Here is a 21,565-nt window from a genome sequence, read left to right as displayed (position 1 = left end):
TTGGTCTTAAAGACCAAACAATGGAGGGATTCCTGGTAAGTATACAAGAATGTTCATAGTGTATCTTTATTTGGCCTTTTCTGTATGGACACAACCTAATGAAATCATTTCAAATTGTTAAACTATCATCATTAACAAAACCCAAACCTCTAATCAACAATTTGTTTTAATGTTCTGAGAGTAAATCAATAAAGACTTATCAAGGTTAAAAGTACAAAAAGTCATTAATAATTAAGCCTCAGGGTACACAAAACAAAACCGGAACTATTGTTGATTATTCGAGAATTTATCATTACCGAAGTCTAAAATCAAAAGTCAAAGAAACCTTCTCCAAAGTAAAATACCATGTAAAATACCTACATATTAGAATGACTTACACAGATGAAGTACCAGTACAGTACCTTCTACATAGATATAAGCATCTTCTACATAGATGGTAAATTTGTGTTAGACTGTGACACCAATATGCTTCCATGGGTATAAATTTTAATAAAGCATGGAATAAATAAGGACATATCTCCAAAGCATGTTTTCTGTAACACAATAATCAATAGATGCAGAGGCTTTGGATTTGAACATATCACATACCAGTTCAATGCACCTCCATCAGCTGCACCTCATGTACAGGGTCCATTTCATGTATCACAGAATCTTATTTCTTTGACTGAATCATTCACAGGTATAATGAACAGTGACTGAAAATCACACTCCCAGTATGAAAACATCAGAAATTAGACCAAGTCTAAGGCACCACCAATATTAAGATCCAGGTTCACGTTGTGTTTAGCAGTATCAGCCAATTTATCATGTACTTACATCAATAGGGAATTCAACATTAACTCTTGGACTCCTGAAAGCAATTAGCTCTGTATTTTGTGTTCCCCCAAAATGTTGACCCTTGGTTGCCAGCCATTTATCACATAGATAATCGCCATATACCTTCCAAAAGTAACTAAATAGAAACAATTTTTTCTTGCCAGACTGAATAGACTGAGAAGCGTTGATGCAAACAGTTATGTGTGAATTAACGTTTGAACCATCCAGTGGTGATTGGTCTTTAACATTGCATTACATGTATCTTAGTACGGTGTACAAATACTGCATGTACATGTATCTTAGTACCGTGTAGCGATACTGCATATAGGCCTGTGCATGTTTAACCTGCATATGTTTACCTTGCCATAAGAAGTACATGATATCTGAAGAAGTACATGTATCTTAGTACGGTGTACAGATACTGCATGTACATGTATCTTAGTGTACGGTGCATGTACATGTATCTTAGTACGAGATACTGCATGTACATGTATCTTAGTACGGTGTACAGATACTGCATGTACATGTATCTTAGTACGGTGTACAGATACTGCATGTACATGTATCTTAGTACGGTGTACAGATACTGCATGTACATGTATCTTAGTACGACAGATACTGCATGTACATGTATCTTAGTGCGGTGTACAGATACTGCATGTACATGTATCTTAGTACTGTGTACAGATACTGCATGTACATGTATCTTAGTAATGGTGTAAATACAGATACTGCATGTACATGTATCTTAGTACGGTGTAGATACTGCATGTACATGTATCTTAGTACGGTGTACAGATACTGCATGTACATGTATCTTAGTACGGTGTACGATACTGCATGTACATGTATCTTAGTACTGTGTAGCGATACTGCATGTACATGTATCTTAGTACGGTGTACAGAAACTGCATGTACATGTATCTTAGTACAGTGTACAGATACTGCATGTACATGTATCTTAGTACGGTGTACAGATACTGCATGTACATGTATCTTAGTACGGTGTACAGATACTGCATGTACATGTATCTTAGTACGGTGTACAGATACTGCATGTACATGTATCTTAGTACGGTGTACAGATACTGCATGTACATGTATCTTAGTACGACAGATACTGCATGTACATGTATCTTAGTACGGTGTACAGATACTGCATGTAGGTCTGTGCATGTTTTATCTTCCTAATAAAGTACATTGCTCTGAAGAAGTACATGTATCTTAGTACTGTGTAGCGATACTGCATGTAGGTCTGTGCATGTTTTATCTTCCTAATAAAGTACATTGCTCTGAAGAAGTACATGTATCTTAGTACCGTGTAGCGATACTGCATGTAGGTCTGTGCATGTTTTACCTTCCTTAATATGAAGTACATGTAAATTGCTCTGAGGTGAGGTGAAATTGGGTTTATCGTTGTGCTTGAGAATATTTCGCTCATATGACGACGTACATTGCACTGAAGAAGTACATGTACATGAATTTTCCCATGATGGTCACTTATAAGACATTCCTCGCAGATAATCCCATGAAGACAGGAGCTGTCAGACCAAGGTCATTATGGAACACAGATCGTGACTAGTTGATCATCCAGGCCAGTACATCTGGACTTAGGATCCTACTTGGCAGCACTGAACACAAACATTGTAATAAACTATGCCCAAGATGATGTAAATAGCATACAGCTAAATGTTGAGTGCAAGATATTAGGTGCTATAAGTACTGGCACTGAATGACTTGGGCAACCCAGGCTTTACTTCCTCACTATCACAGTGAAATGGATTTACGTTTCCAGTGCATTTGACGGACAACTTGAGAAAAAATCCTCATATTGTTCAAAATATGGTTTGTATGTTATCATTGTCCTAAATTTTGAGAAAAAGGGAAAGTTTGGTTCAAATTGGGAAATTTTCTGACATTTGCTGCAGAATTTGGGCTGAATACTGGCTTCTGAGCAGGTCAAGATAATTCCTGAGTTTCCCCTCATTTAGACTGATAGAGCATCACGACCAACATTGGAACAGTTACATGCACCTGCAACTCAGTCTAAAGAGGAGGACAATATATGGAAGATATTTCTTCATTATCTGTGCAATTATCAGTTGTTCCCAAATCATTTATGTCTAATCCGCCAAACTGTTTCTCACACAATAACAACCAACCAGCTACTGAAGTCAAAGGTTCTTCACTTGGACAGATTCACTAAGCAAATGGGCATCATAGGAATTACAAACAGACAACAGAATTAGAAAAACTATGAAATAATCTCCAAATGATTTTACATCTGCTTAATATTTCTTAGTTAACTCACAATTATAAACCATTTTGAGGTTGGTAAAAGATGTAAATGAAGAAACATATATTCTCCAAAAATATCACATAAATGCTGTGTGTAAAGATTACCCTTCAGGAAGATTTACCCATCATGTTGAAGGAGCAGAAATAATGCACTGTGCAGTTTGGTAGGTAATGACACACAATATCACACCTGGTGTTGACATGTTTCACACTGACAATAATACGTGCACTTATATTGCGCCAAACTCCAGGCACAGAGAGCTTGCTGATGACACTACAAACAAAATGAAGTCACTGCAAAAAGGCGAGATTTTTCATGGGTGCACACAAGTTATAGAAAGTCCTGAAGAGATAGGTTTTGAGGTCGCTCTTAAAAATGTCGAGGGATTCTGCCTCCTTGATTTGAAGAGGTAACAAGTCTGTTTCATCATGATCACTAATACCCTTTTACTTGAAGTTAATAATGTCCACTAACAATAGTAACATAACCACATGAAGTGTCTTCTTTGATGGGCATTTTAGACGTTGAGGTGATAAGAATAAGATAATCTTATGGATATACAACTTCTTTATTCTGTGAAAGGCAATGTTTTGATATAGATTCAAATGTTCACTTGCTTGACGACATTAGAATCTATGTCGAAACATTGTCTTTCACAGAATAAAGAAGTTGTATATCCATAAAATTATCACCATTCTTCACATGAAGTGTGCTGAACAGTAGGACAGTTACATCACAGCAGTCAGCACAGTGAGGGAGAAAAGCCTGTGTCATGCTGGTCTTAGATTTTTACCATTTTGGAGACTGACTGACTGACTGAGTTTGGTTTTACGCCGCTTTTAGCAATATTCCAGCAACATCACGGCGGGGGACACCAGAAATGGGCTTCACACTTTGTGCCCATGTGGGGATTCGAACCCGGGTCTTCGGCGTGACGAGCCAACGCTTTAACCATTAGGCTACCCCACCGCCCCACCATTTTGGAGAAAGCAACAAGCTTGGTGCCAACATAGTTCTGTACACAATGCTGTGACTTTGACAAACAGGCCTCCTGTGTCCCCTAACCACTGAACAAGAAATCTCACAAACTTACTTCATGGTGCTGAGTCAAGATTTACATAACTATGTCTGCCATGTTAATCACTCACCACACGAGATCTTTATCAATTACTGCAATTATTGCTTGGGAGTCTTATTTATGTGGATACACAGAAGAAAACCTTAATTAATCATTCCTGAATACCATGAGAAATAAAATAACTGAAATGCATAATTGCATTGACCAATTAGTAGCAATGTTAGCCTTAGCCCTATATCTATTATGCCAACTATTTTCATTGTCCATAGGGGCACTTCTTATCAGCTTATCATGCTCATAGTCTAGCATTCAATTAGATAATGCAGGGACAAATGTGATGATATACTGATAGTAGAAATCCTATACTGACAGTCACACTATCACATGTGTGTTCTCATTTCCACCTACACCATGCATATTCCCCTTAACAGTTTTGTTACATACTACTTAAGTAAGTCAGACACAAGGAGACAAGAAAAAAAGAAAGAGTAAAAACATATTTTTAGTTTTATGCTGCTGCAATGTTCCACCTAAAGTTCGAAATTTCAAAACAAGAAATAAAATATTCATCCCACCCATAGTGTTCTGTGTTAAAGTAATTCCATCGATCATGTGTATAATGTTTAAAAGTAGGAAAGTAGTGAAAGATATCTGGATGTACACAGGCCATGTTTGGGTGATCAAAGTAAGGTCTGACAAAGAGAAAACTATATTCTGTATTACAGTGCCTCATTAACCATGTTAACATGAAGACAATACCTCCTCTTACTTGAGCATGTCATAGTTACTTCATCACTCAGACTATTAAACAATACACGCTAAGGGAAATAAAAATATTACTAGACACTGCCAGGTTAGCCACAGCTGGTGAATGGTTGAGTGAGTAAGGTTTTAAAACTATTGTGCTGTTGTTATCCTGTCTATCAATCTTTTTTCAAGTCATGGCAGGGGATCATCATGCATGGACTGCACATTTTGTTCACATTGTAGCGATGGCCGTGTGCATAATCAAACCAGGGCTCGATTTAAGAAAGGTTAACCTACTTGCACCAGGTGCAACCTAAGATAAAACCTAGTTGCACCAGCCAAATTCCAGTTGCAACGTAGTGTGTTAAAACGTCAGAGGTTTTGGAACATATTTCCGTGATATAGTACCTATGAAACCATAGCAACACAGAGACACAGCTGATCCCTGTTTACAAGAGTTGTCATAGCCGAAAAGTGTATATGAATAGCAATTTTTCAGTGCCATAGCTATTCAAAGTTTAGAAGAAAAATGAGCTGACATATTTATGCTTATAATGTTAGATTTATTGTTGATTTATTTCTCAAAAATTGACTTGCACCTTGTGCAAGTTAGACTGCTAACTAGGTTGCACTTTGTAATATTGCGTTGCACCAGTGCAAGTAACAAAGCACTAAATCGAGCCCTGCAAACCCATGTCCTCTGCATGACAAGCAGACACAGAAACCGCTATGCTGCCCCTTCCCATTAGATGTAGAGGATACTGCACAGGTGCATGATGGCTAACGCAAAATAACTGTTAATTAGCGGATCACTCCTGGAGATCTGAGATGTACATAATACTAATGATCATTTCCATGAATGAAATAAGAAAAAAAAATTGTCATAGGAATTTTCTTTGGAAAACAACTAACAACAGGACTATTGATATATGCAACATGGAAATACACAGCTGGATATAGTATGACATCACCATGATCACTCACAAACATGTTTTCAGTATGGACAAACACAGATGTACGGGACCTTACTGGACGTGGTTAGAGTCATAATATTGAATGAGCACGGAAGGTTAGTCACGCTCTTGGCACAACGTAAATCAAGTCTATGGAAAAAGTAAATTACAGTCACTGTCATTCTCATCCCATAAAAATAAATTCTCAAAACCTCTTTGCGAAAATATCTAGTATATAACAAAATAGGAGCCACTACAGCCACAAGCATAAAAATAAACACAACGCAAGCACTGCTGTTTCTGTTTGATATAAAACACACACTCTGTCAGTGCATTGCTATAAAACTTTCTAACTTCTTTGGAACAATATCTTTATAGTCCAGACTGTGCTTCATGATTTTCCTTGCAGCTAGGCACTGTAAGCTTATAAAGCTTAGTGGCGACACAATATCGTTGATTGTCATTCCTCGAATCAGCTGCATGGGAGTCTTTCTATCATTGTTACAAGCGTCTAAGTGAGCCCCAGACTTGAGTAGAGTCCGAACAATTTCTACCCGACATGGGCGGTTTGATGGAGTAGTATGTACATTACTGGCAGCAGTGTGAAGCGGCGAGTTGCCATCAACATCAACAGCATTAACATCAGATCCTACTTCTACCAGCAGTTGCACAACATCATTTGTTGGGAAGTTGCACACAGGGTAACGACCAACATTAGTTGTTTCTTTCGCACATGCCAAGTGGAGTGGCGTATAACCCTTAGACCCCCGAGGATCAAACTGCACAAAGTCATAGACGGTTTGTTTGAAGCTATGCTCCTGTTCCTCCTCAAGCTGAGACTGTAAGCGACACACTAAGCACAGCAGGTGCATGATTATCACAAGTAGACGATGAAAGTGGGTAATATCTCGGTCAGCGACATTGGTCTTCATCAACACCTCTTTTCCCTTTTTCAGTTCATGGATAGCTCGAACAAGAACTTTCATGATGTCTTTGAAGTCCACAGGATGTGGAGGTCGGTATCTCCACTCTGTGGTCATAAAAGAAAACAATTCCGCAAAAGATAAGAAACTGCTTTGAGTCATTGGGCTAAGGGGTTCTAGGACCTGCTGCTGCATGTCTAAGGCATACATCCATAGCATGATACAGCGGTCAAAGTTACCCATATCTGCGTACAATGCACCACGATACCGGATATAATAGGAAGTGTCTGGATGAGCTGGGCCTAAGATACGTTCGCGTACTAATAATGCTTGCATTCTCATATCATCAGGATCAGCTATTAGATCATCCAGCTGATCACAGGAAGTCACTTCTACAGCATTTTCATATGCTGCTATAGGTGATGCTGTCTCTGGCTTCAAGATTGGACGATTCCTTTCCTTGTATCTCTCCTCCATTGCTTGTCGCCACATGTGAATAGCACCCATCATATCCCTCTTCTTGTCTACATAAGTAGCACCAAGCAGTTCCAGGGCATCAATTTTCTGTTCACGAGAACACTCTCGCCTGTCTATAAGAAACTCAACAATCTTGGTGAATCCTGCAACTGCAGCAGCCAGGAGAGGTGTCATCCCATAAGCATCCTTCTCCATCCGAGCCAAATGTTTTAAAAGCAACTTCATGATTTCCAAGCTACCTGACTCTGCACAGTCATGAAGAGCAGTATTACCTGAAACATAACAAAGAATCTGACAGTTTCTGAAATATCAATTTTAAATGTCACAAATATGAATTCCTATCAGCATGATTTAACATCAAAAACAATCTGAATCATTGGTACTTACATCAAAATAATAAGGCAAATACTAACACAACTGTATTTGTGCAATGCCACAATAAAAGTGCCACATCATAATTATCATAGTCGCCTGTACATATGCAAGCATGAACTAAGCAAACAAAACACAGATGACACCTTTGTTGTAGACATTTTCTTATCTGGTACCTGAAGGGATTTTTTCACTTGTTTGTATTTTCAGTAAATAGCAATGCCAACCTTATTACTTTATGTTCACTCCTTAATTATTTGTGAAGGCCAACAAAGTACCTTGAAAGAACCACTTTGGTTCACTATAGATCATGCTAATCATCCTACAGGCATACTTAGGCATGTCCATGCTGTTAGGATTGATTATTTTCTCACACAGAATAGTTTTTGAGTTTAGATGAATTACAGGGGCAGTGTCTACAGATGTACACTAATGGTTCACTATGGTTATATATGGGCACCAAAATATTTTTAAAAATAATGTTTATAGAATGGACATGTATTAAAACATTATTAAAAAAGCCTTGAAGTGAAAGCTAATAAGTATAACATAGAAAAACTAAGGTTGAAACGTCTCATTGTACTAAATTTACTAATGCCTGTCAAAATAAGTGCTTTTAAAATTGCATTCTGTGTACTGGCTCTCTGCCATGTTCAAACCTCAACGAATAAGAAGTTAGTTTCAGTAAACCAAATCAGACTTTCTTATAATCAAATGGCAACATTACCTTTAACACTCTTTCTATTGACATCTGCATTAAGTTGCAAGAGGTATTCAGCTATTTCCTTGTGTCCCTTATAGCAGGATATCATCAAACATGTGTGGCCATGGCGATTGGCGATTTCAATGTCAGCATCATGCTTAACCAGATACTTCACAATCTCAAAATGTCCATCAAAACATGCAGCTCTGAGAGGAGTAGAGTTTGTGTATGTTGTCTTATTGACCCCCGCTCCTTTCTCAACAAGAAACATCACCACCCCCAAGTGGCCCGCTGCTGCAGCACACCAAAGGGGAGGGGCACCCTCAATCGTCTCTCCATCGAAAGTGACAGACCCAACTTGTTCTATGTCTGCGGTACATGATTCAACTAGGTACTTTACAACTTCAAGATGACCATTACGACAAGCCATTATCAGAGGAGTTGCCCCATTTGTTTTTGCATGGATTAATTTTGACACCTCGTCTTTAGTTTTTCGGTCAAGATATATCCGAAGACGGCCGAGTTTGCCGTCTCGAGCTGCGTTGTAGACGACACTACGGTACTCCATCTGTACTGTTGTCCCTCCGTCCGGGTTGCCACAGACTCAGCATAGTTTCATTTGATAATTAAGGTCATCCTGGTTGACAAAACGGACATCGGTTAAAGGTGTATTTGCTGACACTTGTCAGACATTTCAACATGGAGGATGTAATATTTGGCCGCTAGGTGTCGGGAGGAAACAAAGGGAGGTCACTCTAATGTTTGTCCCTGACGCACAGCCGCTAGAAATTGTTTTTGACCGGTTATTATATAAACAAATAAATAAGAAAAAAAAGAAATGGGACCGAGAATATTGTTTTTCCGAAAGCGAACATATAGATGTTGGTGATGTCATCACTAAAAGAGTAAAGTTATCAAGAATCTGAAATGGCGCATGTGTAATGCATCCACTATCCAATCAGTAGAAAGTACCACAGACACGTTTTCTTCGCAAAACTATGGACTGGTATTTGCAATGCAATACTTCAGAACTATGTATAATAATGGGAAATGCAACTGATATAGGTTAACTAAGGGTGTCACTTCTGCCAGCTAAACTTGCATCACGTAAAATGTTGTTTTGGTTTTTTTATATCTGTGCACACATTGTGAATTTTCTCCTAAAATATTTTGAGCTGACTTGATGTAACGTATTTTATTCAATCAAGGCCGATAACCTAGGAGTCATCACCATGGACAGTCTTATGCACCATGTATATATCACACGGTCTGTCAATAATAATCTGGAACTGAAAAAAACTTTTCAAAGGCTTGTGCTAGTGACTGTCGGGTTAGAGTAAGTCTGTTCCTACTGTGAGGTTGGCAGTGTGAAACTTGATTTGTTTACATGCGACAATGATAACTTACACTGTGGTATTAAAATGCTCCTGTAATCATTTTTATATAAAGAAAAGCATTCACCCAAGATGAAGACGAGAGAAAGAGAGAGAGAGAGAGAGAGAGAGAGAGAGAGAGAGAGAGAGAGAGAGAGAGAGAGAGAGAGAGAGAGAGAGAGAGAGAGAGAGAGAGAGAGAGAGAGAGACCATCCCTGTTTATCCTGAAAGTTTATTACATCACCATTGAAACTGTTGTGAAAAACGATTAACAATGAGCACTAGCACAAGCCTCTTTCTCAAGAGTGTGCACCCCCACCTTCTCAAAAAAGCTGTTTCCGTCCCTGTGGTGGTGATTATTTAAGGGGTGGGTGGGTTCGTTCTGGGGATGGGGATGTCATCAATTTTGTACACATGTACGGGTGGGGTGGGGTGGTTATGTTTAATATATTTAATATATTATAGGAAGGGGAGGGGGTGTCACTGAATTTGTATATCACATGCGGGGTGGGGGTGGTGGGGGATGATCTGTCACTTACTCTGTTCATACAATTTAGGGCGGGTCAATCACATTCACATAAATTATGAATGGTCCCTAAGTGAATATTAAACTGTGACAGTGCAAGTCTGAACAACAGCTGGTATGTGGTACTCGGCTACACGAGAATCTGATAACAGATGATGACGTCAGAGTAATGACTGCTGGGGTCTTCCCGTGACCTGGAACAGCCAACTGTAGGTTACTAAGAGTAGTGAGTCAGCAGGTTTGACGGACTCCTTCAACAGTGTCTATAGATTACAGCGTTTCAGCTGAATAATGGAAGTATTTTACAGGCGCGTAGCAAGCCAATGTTTTCATGTAAGCCCAATAGGTTGAAAGATTTATAGTTTGATAGTATTGAGGGCTTGCAAATCTTTTTAGAAGCAATCATAATGGTGGCTAGGCCCCTGGTATTTTACAATATTGACATATTTGACCAGAGTTTGTTTTTGTACATCATGTATGTTGTAACAGAAGTGTCATTTTTTTTGGTTAACAATTTGGGTTATGTAGTTCCTCTTACAACTGATCGGATTTCGTGTTTGACATAATAAAAACTGATTTACAAAAAATCGATTTAAAAAATGAAATGTTTTAACGTGATCAAATATGGTGTTCGGGGTTGAAAAATTAAAATGTGAAAAAAAATGTGTGCCAATTGGATCGTACGTTCAGTGGCAAGAGTTACTTCCCTTTGGATATGTGTCAAAACAGAATTCTTGATGTTTCACGAAGCCACTATGACCTAAAGTTAGGTCGGTCTGTCGGTGTAAAATAAAATAAAATTATTAAGAATTAAAATATCTTAATTCGTTCATATCTACTTTAGAAAAGAAGACAAAAACATCTGTAACTTTGATTCTCCTTTATGTTGGGTGTTTATTAGTTACAGACAAATCTGCATCTGAAAAGAAGAAAGACCTATTTTATTCTGTTTTCGTTGGTATTCAGTAAATGAAAAAACCGCACACGTACATATTCGTACAGCAAAATCATTTGGTGTAAAATTTGCTGATTTTGTACAACACAGACTGCGCCGAAAACAAAGGGAGTAGAGAATGATAAAGAACATCAACAGAGAACATCAACATAGATAATTGAATCCGATGTTATTGTCACAAAGTTAGAAACCTGTAATACACGATACTGTATTTATAAATAAAATGTAAAGACAGAAGAATGTCAATGCCTAGCTTAGCCTTCTTGAGGAGTTTCACTTGTGCTCTATCTACAGCCTTTATCCTTGCACTGACACAAGAAGGAAGCAAATGAATGAGCAGACGGTAGGGCCTGTACCGGGAGAAATAAGAAAATAACCTTTTTAACTTTCGGGCGATGAGAAGCACAGAAAGAAATGTTGTTCTTAGCATATCCGTCAGGAAGATAAAACGAGAATGTTCTCAACAGTTAAATATATTCCACTATTCAATAATGTTTACTCGGTAGTTCCGAAAACATTAATACACTGATCACACCTAAATAGCAGATAAGCAGACACCAGCTTGGTGACGATACTTAAGTGACTGGCAGTTTTTCGTTGTTCATCACTAAGTACCTTATTTTGGAAAAAGTTGTCATTAATAAAAACCCTAATTGTGTTACCGTTAAACAAAGATAGCTTCTGTTATGATAACTTGCTGATCCGGATACCTGACCCGTTATATAGATTCATTTGTACGTTTATGTTTAAAATGACAAACCAAATGTGCCAGCAAAATACGAGCATACGATGGGGTGCGCTTGCATTCAGCTTCATGTTTGGTGCACCTGGTCAAGATACCGGCTCCTATCTCGTTACAATCATATCTTTACTTCTTGACGATTATACCTCACTCTTCCTTGACAGCTTGCGTAACAGATGGGAGGTAACTCTGCAACAAACAGAGATGTCTTCAAGTGCGTTATTACATTACCACGCTATCGCCACACTTCCTTCCCTGTTGCTTATCGACCTTTATGAATGAAGGTAAAATTATTAACGAAAGTCATGTTTGTCACATATCAGTATTGATTTGCTGCATGCTTGGATATACTGAACAGCCAAATGAATTCGAGCACGCATAAAAAACCCATGGCATATTGATTTGTTGGGATTAATTATGACTTATGGCGTTTAGTCAATATTGCAAACAACACACTGACTTCAATCTGCTTAAAAACTTGACAAGTAAGTAAACACCATGACAATTTTTATAGGGTGCGTTCTTGGGATGTAATAAAGTTTCATCAGTATAGTCACATGGTTGCGGTCTTGCAATATTCCAGTTATATCGCGGTTTCATATACTGATCCCATGTTTAGAATCGAACCCAGACCTTCGGCATGACGAGCGGACGATACAGCCACTAGACTACTCCACTGAATTTGTTTTGTAATAAAATGGTATGTTATCAGATGAACCATTAAATAGAAACAAAACATGTCCGATATCAGTCATGATTTTCAATACCGGAGCTCCGAACAACTCATGAATAAATGACACAAGTCCAAAACGGTGCATAAGATAAAATGATGAAGTTAAAATGATATTCTAAGTACGTGGTTATCGAGTGAACGCAAGCCTGTCAGTAGAGTGTAATAAAACGTCATCTTTATTAACGTTTAAGAGTTATTATCTCGCCCCCACCCCCACCGCCCCACCCCCTTCCAGGTCGCCATTCAACAGTTCAAGATTATTGATCGTCTATATACAGGCTCACTGAGAATTAAGATAACACACCGCCTTTTATAGCCTGTTAAATACCCACATACAGCATCTCGGTCCGTCAAGGTGTGGGGTCACCGTGAGAGCTCCGTCGCTGGAGACAGCTGCCAAGTTGTTTCACCCCGGAGAAGGTCGAACTGTGATGATGGCGACATTGTGGCTCTTTTGAAAATGGAAAAATCTTCAAATATTTCAGGTAATATTATATTTTGTATCTGTTGTCAGCTGTTGTCAGCACCAAGGTGAGACATTCAGACATGGAGTTATCCCCAGAACGTTGTCTGCCTGTGAGCTCTATGGTAGCTCCTCCTGGGAGCATGTAAGGGTACCCAATCATTTTGTTAAGAAAACTTTTTTCAGCGACTGAATTATTCAATGATGTGATGATTATAGAATTTTGATGACACTGATAGATAGATAGATAGATAGATAGATAGATAGATAGATAGATATACTTTATTTCCTCCATTTCACATGAAGATAAATGCAAGGTTATGCAAGATATATGTTATTTCAACTTTTTAATGAAAATTAAAACAAACTAATCTTATTTCTCCTACCACAACTACCAAGCACATATCCCTTTAACGAAATCTGAAGAAATGCAATAGTCTCAGGATAAGTTCACAAACCCCTTTTATCTTTTTTATCTGCTCATTGCCTGATTCCCACGGGAAGATCATGATTAGGTCATTCGTTATGCACATCGATCAGTTGTTCCGCGCAATGCAATGAATAGATGTGCGATTACCTCACCCTGGACACATCACAGTAGCTGGAACGGACTGGTGACAGCAAGAAGGCCTGTCTTCGTTATCGACAGTAGAGATCTCATCTTCTTCAGCCACACTCGGATATCTCTGGATCTGATTGGGTGTATGAGGGCACTGATCAACATGGAGAGTATTGTGAACCGCACATGCCGGAACGCAAGCTTCACGAGGATCGCAAACATATCCCTTGCCTAGGTGGGCGTGGTCTGTCGCCGATCGCAGTGTGTTCGATTCGTGGTATTGCGAGAAGGCTTCGTAGAGTTTGTCCCACGTTGATCAGTTATACTACTCAAAAGAAGTTACAACACAGTCGGTTTGTTTAAACATGACTAGTTAATATGTCCTGGGCGCTCTTTAACTTATTTGGGTAGTATGTGTATGGCATATGTTTTATTATAGTATTGACACATAAAACTTTCTTGGTACTCCTATTGCGTACAAGTACCCCTTACAACAACTTACTACTAATCTTTTTCTGGGTATTCTGAGATTTCAAGTATTTAAAAGCGAAAATTATTCATTTATCAATGGGGTTTGCACCAGTCTTTTCCTTTCTTTGAGGGTGGAGTTTATCCCTCTGGTTGTTTTGGTTTTAATACCATGTACTTTTTCAGGGAGAGAGGTTTCGCGAGAATCTAGACATGCCGTAGAAAACCAAACGGTGTTTGAGAATCCCATGATGTCAAGTAAGTTTCCGATACACTTGTGATCAAAGTAAAACGTGCAGTAACCTACAATCCGAGCGTTGGGTTTACACCGGTTTTAGCCGACAATACAGCTTTTGACGATATATACAGACCAAACAGACTTCTAAATATAAATTCATTTGGAGAATAAAATTTGGGTTTTGGTATGACGAGCAAATGTTTCCCTGGTTACAACAAGCAAACACCATTTCTACAAGGCTACACTAACTTTTCCGAGGGTGATGTTAAGTTCATAACTCTTGAACATAAACTAGTAGTTTTCAAGGAGAGCTCCTACATTGATGTACACGGTGGCGGTTGGTGGTTAAAGTTTGAATTTTGCAAGCCGAAGACCCTGGTTCGAATCCCCACATGGGTAAAATGTGTGAAGCCCATTTCTGGTGTCCCCCGCCGTGATGTTGCTGGAATATTGCTAAAAGCGGCGTAAAACCAAACTCAGTCAGTCAGTCCTACATTGATGTACACTTTCGGCGGTTGGAGCTGCGTTTTGATTTTTGCAAGTGCATCTGGTTGTTTGTTGTTTTACGCCGCACACAGCAATAATCCAGCTAAATTCGAATGGTGATAATCGATTGACCTAACAATCATGTGATCAACATAATGAGAGTCGATCTACACAGTTGGCATACGATGACATGCATCAACCAAGTCGGCGAGCCTTACCGCCTGATCCAGTCAGTGGCCTTTACGATATACATGGTTTGCTGATGACCATTTCTAACCCGATCGTGTCTCGTATGCTGTTCACATTACTTACATGCATAGATATAATTATTGAAATTTATATCTGTTTCCATTATTTTCAGAAATACTGCAAGTTGTTCTAGGAGTGTCGTCTGCTCTCGGCCTGGCCTTCCTCATCATGACGTGTTTGTTTTGCATCTATGTCATACGAAGATACTTAAAGAAAAAGCAAAAGCTGCATGACGTCCCGGAAATTATTGAACTTCCTGACCCCTTCATAGCAAGTACAGTGAAAGAACAAATGTTGGGGTCGGATGAACCGGAAGTGAACACGTACAGCTGCCTTGACCTTGTCAGTCAGAAGCCCCAAATTGACCACTGGTCAGGACTGTCAGTGGCGGGTGACGCCAGTCAAGAACTGACACACGTAAGAAGTTGGGATGATATTCCCAGCTGCTCAGATGACGCCAGCATCGGGGCGTCGAGATGGCAATGTCGGTCCCAATCTCTAGCAAGCCTCAACCTTGGTTTGGAAACTTTCAATACCACGCTACATTTCAGTGCTGAATATGTCAAGGAAAGGTCGACGTTGACGGTTGTCCTTCAACTAGTGTCGTCTTTGCCTTTCAAGTACAGAGGTAGGGCAGTGTACGCTGTAGCTCACCTGTATCCATACCGCACAGAGGGCGTGGAAAGTAAACTCATTGTTTCTACAGAGGAGAGCGCGGAGTTTCAAGAAACATTCAAGTTTAGGGATGTTTCCATCGAAGTTCTTGAAAAATCAACACTCAAAATTACTTTGTACTCGAAGAAGCTGAAAAAGTCTAGCAAAGACGCCTTTGTTGGGCAAGTGTATTTGAAAGGAAGTGACGTGACCTGGACCCCGCAACGGTTGATGCAGTTCGACATGAAGATAGAGCGGAAACAACTGAAGAGGGTAAGTAGCACAACTACAAACAATTAATCCAAGCAAGAGGCTTAAGTAGGCTAGTGGTTAATGCGGTCGCTGGACACGCCATAATCCCGGGTTCGACCCCCTCCCGCACTTTAACCATCACCTTAACCACCATGAAGGTACACTTTGTGAAGCCCATCTGTTGCGTCCCCAGCCGTCATATAGCTGGAATAGGATAAATGTGGCGTTAACACAAGGCAGTGTAAGACCAACTAGAGAGGATACTGTGGCTACAATTGTTGCTCATGAATGCTATTATCCACGTATTTCGGATGGTCCCGATGTGACAATCATTTATTTCTTTACAGGCCACCGCAATATAGCTTGATCACTGCTACTGAGTACAGCGTAACACATTATGCAATCAGTCTCATGCCTTTCGAAGTGACATACGTAACAATTAAACTGAAGTCATATTAAAGGTCTGTACAATGTATAGGTTGACCAATGCATTACAAAATTACAAAATCGTTATTACATAAAATGGGTACAGCGGTTAGTCACATAGGGCAAGGGCTTAGAAATATATATTGCATAGGTTATCTTACTTATGAACACTCAACAAACCCAGGCGTTTCGTCTTATCGGGGTCGTTGAGACCTGAGAGACTATGTACCGAGGAGTCTTAATAAAATCTATCTCTACGTTTTAGTTACACTGAAGTCTAACATTCCAGCGTTTATAACGATATCCCGCCTGGCGACACAGGTATTTAATTAAACAGGCTGAACTTGGGGTAAGTTAATGAATCGCTACAGCAGGAAACGTACACATGGAATTATTTCGGGACTTTTGCACAGTCAGGTCAAAGGTTGAAGGCGGTTTTACTGCTTTAGTCTGAGATCACTCAACTAAAAACCCAAACAAACCGCGACGTTAAGATGTAAATTAAATGTATGAAAACCTACTTTGCGAACAATCCCAACTCTAATAGGTTAGTAAACTTAGTCTGAAAATATTTTTAGTTGCACCATTGGAGTTGTTAAATGCGTGTTTCCCAGGCAACGGCTAAATAAGACAGGGCGCCCCACAAAGGTAGTATTCATAACATTTAGATGCAGTCATTAGGCAAACATTTTATTACCAATGGAAAATCTGCACTCAATTTCACTTATCCATTCAGCTGCGAGGATTAACAGTTCTGCTTGATACATCTGTTATATATTTCACTACCTGGAATGTTGCCTATAAAGGAATGACATTTATAGCTACTTTAGAGAACAATTCTGACAACACGTGCGTTCATGAATCACGATCAAATGGGTGATGATGTCAGGCTGCTCCCTTCATGTACACATTCCGTGCAGCTCAGTGGTTCACCTACTGTACACATACACATGCAGTGGTTCGCCTACCTTTCACATGCAGTGATTCACCTACTCTTCACATGCAGTTGTTCACCTACCCTTCACATGCAGTGGTTCAACTACCCTACACAAATACATGCAGTGGTTCACCTACCCTTCACATGCAGTGGTTCACCTACCCTACACAAACACATGCAGTGGTTCACCTACCCTACACATGAAGTGGTTCACCTACCCTACACAAACACATGCAGTGGATCACCTACCCTTCACATGCAGTGGATCACCTACCCTTCACATGCAGTGGTTCACCTACACTTCACATGCAGTGGTTCACCTATCTTACATAAACACATGCAGTGGTTCACCCACCGTACACATACACATGCAGTGGATCACCTACCCTACACATGCAGTGGTCACCTACCCTACACATGCAGTGGTTCACCTACCCTACACAAACACATGCAGTGGATCACCTACCCTACACAAACACATGCAGTGGATCACCTACCCTTCACATGCAGTGGTTCACCTACCCTTCACATGCAGTGGTTCACCTACCCTTCACATGCAGTGGTTCACTTACCCTACACAAACACATGCAGTGGTTCACCTACCCTTCACATGCAGTGGTTCACCGACCCCTCACATTCAGTGGTTCACCTACCCTTCACAAGCAGTGGTTCACCTACCCTACACAAACACATGCAGTGGTTCACCTACCCTTCACATGCAGTGGTTCACCTACTCTACACAAACACATGCAGTGGATCACCTACCCTTCACATGCAGTGGTTCACATACCCTTCACATGCAGTGGTTCAACTATCCTACACAAACACATGCAGTGGTTCACCTACCCTACACATGCAGTGGTTCACCTACCCTTCACATGCAGTGGTTCACCTACCCTACATATGCAGTGGATCAACTACCCTACACAAACACATGCAGTGGTCCACCTACCCTTCACATGCAGTGGTTCACCTACCGTTCACATGCAGTGGTTCACCTACCCTTCACATGCAGTGGATCACCTACCCTACACAAACACATGCAGTGGTCCACCTACCCTTCACATGCAGTGGTTCACCTACCCTACACATGCAGTGGTTCACCTACCCTACACAAACACATGCAGTGGTCCACCTACCCTTCACATGCAGTGGTTCTCCTACCCTACATATGCAGTGGTTCACCTACCCTACACAAACACATACAGTAGTTCACCTACCCTTCACATGCAGCGGTTAACCCACCGTACACATACACATGCAGTTGTTAACCTACCCTACACCAACACATGCAGTTGTTCACCTACCCTACACAAACACATGCAGTTGTTCACCTACCCTACACAAACACATGCAGTTGTTCACCTACCCTATACACGCACATGTTCTCAATCAGGAGTATGGGTCAGGGTAGCTTGCAAGTACCCTCTGCCGACAAATAAACATAGGATTCTTAATGGATTTGTGTGTCTTGGTCGTCTTATATGTTAATGGATTTGTATATCGTGGTCGTCTTTTTATGCTGACAGTCTATGGTTCACTTGGTTGTCACCATGTTTAATTCGTTGCAGCAATCCACGTCGGAGAAGTACTTGTTCGAGAATATGGGGGAGTTGTTTGTGCTGCTGCAGTACCAGCAGCTGGCCAACCGCATCAAGGTCCTTGTCCGCAAAGCCAGCAACCTGCCTCATTCTGACAAACTTCTGGGGCACCCAGGTGAGAAGTCAAACTCGTGGTCTGTGCTCGGGGAGCCTGGCTATACAGTCACAGTAATATTACAATATTGCACAGAACATGTTTAATGAAAGATTTAAATATTTCAAGTGAAAGCAGAGGAAAACTGTTTTACACCAGTTTCTCGGAATTATATTTCTCTTGAAAGGAAGCCTGGATCCGCCTCTGATTAAGACGTCATATTTAACCATAGGCATGTATGTTATTTGATCTGTTCGGTTGATCTACAACATGTGGGCAGGTATAATCTACAACACGTCTTCCGTTCTCCCTGATGTGGGTTTGGTACGATATGAATAACACGCTTTTGGCGAAGTGAGTGAGTTTGTATACTGGTTGAGGGAGGAGGAAAATTTAAGTTGTCGCCAACACATAACTGACTTTTACGATTCTTGGATTCAAACCAGTGAATTATAGTTTGGTTTGTCTGTTTCAGCGCATTACGTCATAGTCAACCTGCGGAAGGACGACACTGTCATCGACCACAGAGAGACCTCCACACAGACCGGATACTCCCCAATATGGAACCAGCCCTTCCTGTTTGACACGCCTAGAAGTGAAATTACCGATCTATCCATAGAGTTTGTCATTATGAGAGGAAGGCGATACAAAGATGGCGTAGTTGGTCACGTGACAATAGGCCCGGAAATGTCGGGCACTGGGCTCAGTCATTGGGAAGAAATCATGAAACCTCATGGGAAGGAAATCGACAGGTGGCATAACTTGATGCCTGTTTTCAAATTTCAGTAGTTGGGTTGCAGTAACCGAGGCACTGTTTCCACTGTTAAAGAATCACTTCATTTCTAATGCAATACTGTACAGTACATCCTCGATAATCTCCCGGGTATACGTTACGATATCTCTCCACTATACCCTGGATACATCTACGGCCCAATGAATTTATTACCTCCCTTTGCTGGCTCCGCATTCTCACAGTAGCCAATCAAATAAGCCGCCGTTTTAACAGAGCTTTTCCAGTGTCAACAAAAGTAGCGGTCGCAGCCGCAAAAGTTTGTTCGCAGTGCGACTCAGATTTGGGGGGAAACCATACAGACAAATTGACAGGTCTGAAACCTTAAAAACATATTTGCAAGAACTCCTTCTTTCAGAGTATCTGCAACAATATATTATTGTGTTGACAAGTTTAATCGGTTAGATATCGGTTACCAGTTGTGAATGGTACGCTCAACTTCCCAGCGTAGACACCTGATTGGATAAAGAGCCAACCAAGGGAGGTAATATAATCATGGGGCCGAGCCGTAGATGCATCCAGGGTATAGTGGAGAAATTATCGTAACGTATACCCTGGAGATTATCGAGGATGTGTACAGTACAGAAACTGGGACTCACGGTTGAAAAGATAAACAGAAAATGTATTTATGGCTATTGCTGATATATATCGTAAGCTGTTACACACAAGTGGTGTGAAATAAATCCACTTTTTCGCAAATTACCATGTCTTCTTTTTACAAGTGTTCGGAAAGAGGACCGTTCTCTACCACCCCGTCACGTATTTCAAGCTCCCCGACCACACCGTGAGCTGTCAAGTCATCTCATGCCCTACAGCTCCTAGGGTGGATCTGTATCATAGATCAACCTGTAACATAATCCTTACTGTGGGTTCGAATCCCAGATTCACCCCAAGTTGATTTTGGTGTGTCAACAACGCATTCAGCTAAGTTGTAAAAGTCTGGAGCATGCTTGCTTTCATATCTAGTTGAGTTTAACAGATTTGGTCAATTAAAATGGAAGAAATCGAAATTATAACTAGGTGGAACAATTTACCATTTAATTTGTACAACAGTACGCGCAGTTTGTACAAGTCTACCGGTGATTTCGTTAAAAAGTACCCAATAATATACACGTAACATGACCCCTCCTCCCAAAATAATGTACAGAGAAATAGACTTATGTCTTCACGGTATCATTTATTCATTCTCCACCTCAGATCCCTAACCTCCTCAACGAACGGTCTTGTGCCTCACAAAATCAGTCATTATTCAGTAATGACCCGTGAACACCATTAACATGGTCATGTGAGATAAAGGGAAAGATTTTATGTGCGAACACCTTAGTTTCCTTTCGCTCAGTGTCTTGAACAGCAACAGTTATTGGAGGTTTCGTGTTCTTTTTATCTTTGAATGGAAAAAACGTTAGTTTTCCGTTGATGTTTTTTTTCCATTCTATTTAATAAAAAGAGCATGTTCCTAAGTTCTTTCTCAGTTTGTTATTTCTTGAAGGAAGTAAAGTCGAGACCTGTTTACACGGACTCCGTATATAGTTTTGAAGTTATGAACAAAGTATGAATAACACCTTTAAACTGATAATGTGTATATCTTAAAGGTTAGCGTTGTTCGTTGTTTTACAGCAATATTATTGATATCACAAAATGAAATAGTACT

At 40.2% G+C, this 21,565-nt stretch overlaps 2 protein-coding genes across 2 annotated transcripts; one reads left to right on the top strand and one right to left on the bottom strand.

Annotated features, from left to right (window-relative positions):
- Window positions 1-4,089: 4,089 nt before the first annotated feature.
- On the bottom strand, window positions 4,090-9,082 carry LOC124265714 (protein fem-1 homolog C-like). The gene is made up of 2 exons (XM_046700518.1): window positions 8,393-9,082; window positions 4,090-7,565 (listed from the first exon to the last, which is right to left on the bottom strand). Exons 1-2 carry the CDS (start codon window positions 8,934-8,936, stop codon window positions 6,220-6,222), a joined length of 1,890 nt encoding a protein of 629 aa, XP_046556474.1. The 5' UTR covers window positions 8,937-9,082; the 3' UTR covers window positions 4,090-6,219.
- Window positions 9,083-14,438: 5,356 nt separating this feature from the next.
- LOC124265674 (synaptotagmin-4-like) lies at window positions 14,439-19,987 on the top strand. The gene is made up of 4 exons (XM_046700475.1): window positions 14,439-14,445; window positions 15,273-16,087; window positions 19,001-19,145; window positions 19,600-19,987. The coding sequence occupies exons 1-4, from the start codon at window positions 14,439-14,441 to the stop codon at window positions 19,911-19,913; spliced, it is 1,281 nt and encodes a 426-aa protein (XP_046556431.1). The 3' UTR covers window positions 19,914-19,987.
- Window positions 19,988-21,565: the final 1,578 nt, after the last annotated feature.

The sequence above is a fragment of the Haliotis rubra genome, unplaced genomic scaffold (genome assembly GCF_003918875.1).
Source record: "Haliotis rubra isolate DU_JTF1 unplaced genomic scaffold, ASM391887v1 Scf99, whole genome shotgun sequence".
Lineage (NCBI taxonomy): Eukaryota > Metazoa > Mollusca > Gastropoda > Lepetellida > Haliotidae > Haliotis > Haliotis rubra.
Note: the sequence above shows the minus strand (reverse complement) of the source record. Positions and strands in the feature narration are given on the sequence as shown.